Source organism: Gossypium hirsutum, chromosome D02, assembly GCF_007990345.1.
Source record: "Gossypium hirsutum isolate 1008001.06 chromosome D02, Gossypium_hirsutum_v2.1, whole genome shotgun sequence".
NCBI lineage: Eukaryota > Viridiplantae > Streptophyta > Magnoliopsida > Malvales > Malvaceae > Gossypium > Gossypium hirsutum.
The window spans coordinates 31181197-31187244 of NC_053438.1; the positions used below are offsets into that span (position 1 = coordinate 31181197).

At 30.3% G+C, this 6048-nt stretch overlaps 1 protein-coding gene across 1 annotated transcript; it reads left to right on the forward strand.

The window, feature by feature from the left end:
* Positions 1-3098: 3098 nt before the first annotated feature.
* LOC107910291 (60S ribosomal protein L38) lies at positions 3099-4959 on the forward strand. The gene is made up of 3 exons (XM_016838098.2): positions 3099-3351; positions 4408-4591; positions 4744-4959. The coding sequence occupies exons 1-3, from the start codon at positions 3349-3351 to the stop codon at positions 4764-4766; spliced, it is 210 nt and encodes a 69-aa protein (XP_016693587.1). The 5' UTR covers positions 3099-3348; the 3' UTR covers positions 4767-4959.
* Positions 4960-6048: the final 1089 nt, after the last annotated feature.

Below are 6048 nucleotides of genomic sequence, written 5' to 3' on the forward strand. Positions count from 1 at the left end.
AAAGAGAAATACATGAATGTATGCTTGAAATGGTATAATGTGAATAAAGATATAAGATTTGAACATGATATGTGGCTCGTATGAACCTCGTGAATGCCAAGGATACAAATGACATGTAATTAAGGATATTATAGTTCAGGTGCAGGTCTTGGATGTCTTATTGATGGCTGAGGTCCTACATTTATTGTGGATTCTCCATAGCTCGTATGAGCAACATCGTGTAGGTTACATCCCAACCCACAACTCGTGTGAGCAGGCCCATTTCACAGCTTGTGTGAGCAAATACAGTTACAGTTACAAACACACTTTGTGTGAGCATTGTTCCCGCGTATCCGACGTTATTTCATTTGGTTCATCGGGTGTTAAATGTATAAAATGAAACTAAATATATGAAACGATTATATAGAATTAAACATTGAATAGAGAAATTTATATGAATTATTGAAACGAAATGTGATATACAGAATCATTATGTGTTAAATGTGTGAATGAAATGTTTAGATGAAATGGTTATACGAAACGTTTATATGGACATAGATATATGAAACAGTTATATGAAGTGTTTATATGAAATATTTATTGGAATATAGACATGTGAAAAGAGACATTTGAAATGAATACTTGAAATAAAGATATTAAATGTTAAATGAATATGTGATGGTTGGTTAATGTACGAAATGTGTTTTTGGGTATATGTTTGCTAACATGATAAAGTTACATGTTTTATATATGAACTCATTAACCTTGTGGGACTTGTGATGTGTATAGGTAATTATAAAGTTTAAGTTTATTACGAACAAACTAAGCTTTACGCAAGCTTACCTTGTTTTGGTTTTCTTCTTTGTAGATAGTCAGATTTGAGTTGTCAATTGGATTGCTTTTGGAGATTACACTATTCGTTCAACGATTCAGTATAAATTGTGATTATTTTGATTTAGGTTATAAATGACATGTACTAGGAGTTTTAAAGTTTACTTGTTCATAATTTTGTTGTTTTATGTTTAGGTTATGAAATGTTGTGAAAGTGTTTCTTATTTGGTACTTTTGGCATAGCTTTGTTCATGTATGCATAAATGAGTTGAACCATGCCTTGAGAAATTGGTTTGAAATGTGGTAAGATGCTGTTGTATAGATAATAGTTACATGTTTATGATTGATGAATGTGAAATGGTTTAAACTTTGAATTGTGGTGCCAATGAGGGCACATTGGTTAGACACTTAAGTTGAACGATACATGATATATATATTGACCTATTTCGGTATGTTTTAGTGTGCTTTGAATAGGTGAATATGAATGGAGATGGTATGGCTTGAAACATAAGAAATGGTAGTTGAAATAGCTTGATTTTGAAGTCATTTTTGGTGCACACGGACTATCACACGGCCGTGTGCCACAGACGGTCACCCCACACGGCCATGTGGTCTATTAAATTTTAAGTGCAGGATTTTTCACACAGTTCAAGAATGTTACACGGCCTGGCAACATAGTCGTGTGACCCTATTTTCAAATTGTACACGGTTTGAGGACACAAGCGTGTAGAGTGGCACCACATGGCCTCAGCCATGTCACATGGTCGTGTTTTCCATATTTTTCTGTTTTGTTTCAGATTAGTCCTTACTTGTTTCTAAATTGATTTTTAGGTTCCGTAGGCCCGATTTAAGTTCTGTTTTCACATATATACTATGAATAATGATTGGCTATTGATTTATGATGATTAAATTAAACTCTTAATTGTTTTGATTTATTATTGGACTTGTTAATCGTCGTAGCATCCAGTAACCTTAATCCGGTGACGGAGACGGGTTAGGGATGTTACATCCAATGTGTTGGTATTGCGTTGGATGCATATTTAGTACATTTAGTTACATTTTGATGTATGTTTGGATGTTATATTTCAACCTAAAAATTGGAAATATGGGCTTGAGTATTATACCTCTTGATTTGAGTATTGGAACTCAAACTCTTGTTCCAATACCTTCGCAAACAATAGCCATAAACTTGTAACTAGTGAGGTAAGTATTAGTACATGGCTTGAATAAGGATACTCCAAGCTAAAAATTGGTACATCTATTAGGAGGATTAGTATTCCAAAATATCGAAGTTTATAGTTTCAAAAAATTGAGCCCAATCTAAAGTTATTCTAATCTAAGTCAGGATATATTATAATTGTTAGTTAGATTTGTGCTTTATAATGATTAATTCTAATTTATTTGAATAATAATTATTTGTGGTTGTAACTTTAAAAAATAAAAAAAATCATACCAATAGTCCCTAACCTTTGTTTAAAATTACATTTTAACACTCAACTTTTAAAAGTTATGTAATAGTCACTAACATTATCGAGTTGTTATATTTTGGCCACTCGTCTATTAACTTTCATTAACGGGAATTAAATCCCATCAAAAAAGAAAATTATTATTTTTGTGAATGGATTATTTAATAATTATTTTATGAATTTTCAAATAATTTTTATTTTTGGGAAATTTTTTAATATTTTTAGAATTTGTATTAATTTTTTATAGATTTTAATTATTTTTGTAATTTAAATATTTTTAAGAACAATTTTAAAAGTATCAAAATGATATTTTAGTTATAATTCAAGGGACAATTTAATTATTAACCCTTTGAATTACCGTGTCACGTTATCCTCTTAAAAAAGTCAACAGACAAGTGGCCAAAATGTAACAACTTAATAACGTTAATGATTATTATATAACTTTTAAAAGTTAAATGATCAAAATATAAATTTAAACAAAATTTAGGGGTTATTGGAATAATTTACCCTACTCTCTCTACTTTGTATGGATAATGGAAAAGAGTAATTAAATTACAAAGTAAAAAAAGTGGTTATTGATCTTAACAATTTGGTTAACAAATTTTTCACACTCGCTCTTGGTCATCCTCCATAAGCAAAGCTTAAACCCGGTCCATTAAACCTTTGAGACTGGTTTTATAATGTTAAGAAAAAAAAAATTTTATATTTATAATTTTTAAAGTATAATTGACTATTAAAATAAAATAAAAAATTTTAAAATAAAAAACTAAAAATTTGAATGTGTTTTCTTAATAAATATAAAATCCGGTCCAATTTAGGTTTGAGTCCGGCTTAAACCCAATTGTCTTCTTTCTCTAAGCTTCAGCTATAACCAACTAAGCAATGTTATTCCATTTGTAGCCCAATAGTTAAAGCCTGCCCGATAAACATTTATAATTTACAAGGGAAATTTTCTAGGGTTTTGTCATGGGCCTATATATTAATTGAATATAGAAGAAATTAGGGTTTGGTGCTATCTTCTTGTTTGTGTTTTACAGAAGTCAGGAAGCTCTCCACAAAGCTTCTACCGAAAATGGTAAAACCGGATTTTCTCTCTTCAATCATCTCCTTAGATCTCTGAATCTGTTCTTTTCTGATGCTCTATCTGTCATAGTTGTATTTTCTGATGATAATTTATGCTTCAGATGCTTGTTCTTGGTTTGTGTTGTTCTGTTTTTTTGGCTTCCTTGATGCAGATTTCAATTTTTCTTTTGAATTTGTGTTTAGGAAGGTAACTGAGGGGCTTTTTTTTTTTGGCTTTACGTGTTCTAGAGATTTCAGAACTGTGATAACTATCACTTTCAGTTGATAGTTTTCTCAATTTGCATTGTTCAATTATTTTTGGATGAATTATTTTGCAAATTTGTTCATGTACAAAGTATAATGCCTCTATTTAGCACAGGTGTTTTTTTAAGCGCTTTGCTGGAACTTTGCAAGTTAATATGAAAGTGTTTTTCTTTGTATTAAAAGATCAAGTTGTTTTGAGGTTCTACAAGTTCTAGGATAATGAATTTGTAAGAAACTTCAATCATTGTATCAGTTGTTCGTGTTTTTAACATGAATCGATTGTCTGCTGTTGAATGATTTATTGTTTCCATCTTGGTGTTTTCTCCTTACCATTTGATCCATCTTAGGATTTCTGGTTGTATAGACTCTTGAATAATAATTTCCATGCTCGGGTCTGACTCCTCATTGGTATGATAGGTTGTACCATTTAAATGCTTTTAGACATTGTTATAAGGTTCATGTATCCTTATCAAAATTTTGAATACCTTTTAGCTGATTATGTGAATCCAAGATATAGATACATACCAGTGGCTGGAACCAATATCACAAGGAAGTATGTAATGCGATCAATCAATTTATGTCCATTTATTTCATAATTGCAATGTCATCAAAGGACTTGTATAGATAATGAGAAAAAAAGTCAGTAGTAATTGGAATGGTCAGTGGAAATGAGATGGTTGAACCTAGCATAAAAGTTAAAGTACTCGCATATGTTGTTACTCAATCCTGTATCTAATGCTCATATGCAAGCACTGGTTTATTTTATAGGTTTCTGTATTAAATGAATGTTTTTTCTTTTGTGCAGCCGAAGCAAATTCATGAGATCAAGGACTTCCTTCTCACTGCCAGAAGGAAAGATGCACGCTCTGTAAAAATCAAGAAGAGCAAAGACTTTGTCAAGTTCAAAGTTCGCTGCTCAAAGTACTTGTATACACACTGTGTGTCCGATGCTGAGAAGGCTGATAAGTTGAAGCAGTCTCTTCCTCCAGGTAAAAAACCATACATGTTTGCAGAGCCTTTTTCTTTTTTGGATTGAACTAGCGGAATGAACAAATAAAATGTTAAAATCATAAATGCTAGATAAGTAGCAGAAACAAACCATTGTTCTTGACCGCATTTCTCTTTTGGCTTGGGCTTGCAGGTTTGAGTGTCCAGGACCTGTGAAAATAGGGCCGCTTCGAGTTTATCATCCAATTACTAGGTGAAAGCTAGATTTTGACTTTGCTTTTATCATATTTCATGCCTTTCAAACTCAAAATTTACTGTAATGGATTTGTATTCTGGTTATTTTTATGGATATGAGTAAGGTCGAGTTACTTTTTAATGGTTAATGAATGTGTTTTGCTTTTGGTTGTCCTATGCTCTATGTTTTTTCATCTTCTGGAAAACTGAAGATCTCTCACTTCTGCAAGTTTATGTTGTTTAGACTTGTGTCTATCCAGATATGAGTATGGATATTTTCTAAATACGAAAAAATTGAACATATTCATATCAGATGCATAGTCGATTGATGAGCCAAGGAAGAAAATATTTAAGTATATTTGGTTTGGATCAATTGTAGGTTTTATTTAAATTTTCTGTTTTGGTTGGGATGTTTTTGTTCTGGTTATTCTCTATTAAAGAGGGTTTTTTTTTTTAATTTTGTGTTATAACACATTTAGTCCTCAAAATTGGTATATTCAATCAATTTGATCTTAATTCTAAATATTTCAACAAATTTAACCTTCCATATTTATAAATTTTAACAATTTCATCCTTAAACGCATATCAGAATTAAAACTAGTAAAACAGTTGATGACGAGGGTCGTCTTGTATTTCGAGACTCTAAACTGGTTGAGGACTAAATTTCTTGTGGTCTTCTTCCAGTTATGTTTTCAAAACGTCATCAGTAACAGTGAACCATTAGTTTTCACATGCAAAAGTATAATTTCAATTTTTTATGAAGATGTGTTTCAAGATCAAAACCGTGGGTTAAATTTGTTGAAATATTTATAATTGGAATTAGATTGATATAATGTAAGTGTTGAAGATTAAATGTGTTTAAAATATTTATATATGTCAAATATGAACTAAATTAAAATATAATGAAAGTGTTGAGGATTAAATCTAATAATTATTTGTTTTATGTAAGAAATTTTCTATCATTAAATATATACTAATGTATACTATTTTTAATAAATATGATAAAGATGTATTCATGACAAGTACAAAGACAAAATGTGCTATGAAAAGTACGATAAATTACTTTAATTTTACACTAATGTAAAATGCATTTGGTTAAAAATATGAATTAGTTTCTGTACTTTGTAAAAATTAAGTTTTAGCCTATGTAAAGTTAAAAATTAAGTCTTACTTTTTTTTTATCTAAAAACTTAGTCGAATCATTTACCTTGTTAGTATTTTGTCTCAAAATTTATCAATTTAGTATATTGATTAGGCCGTATTC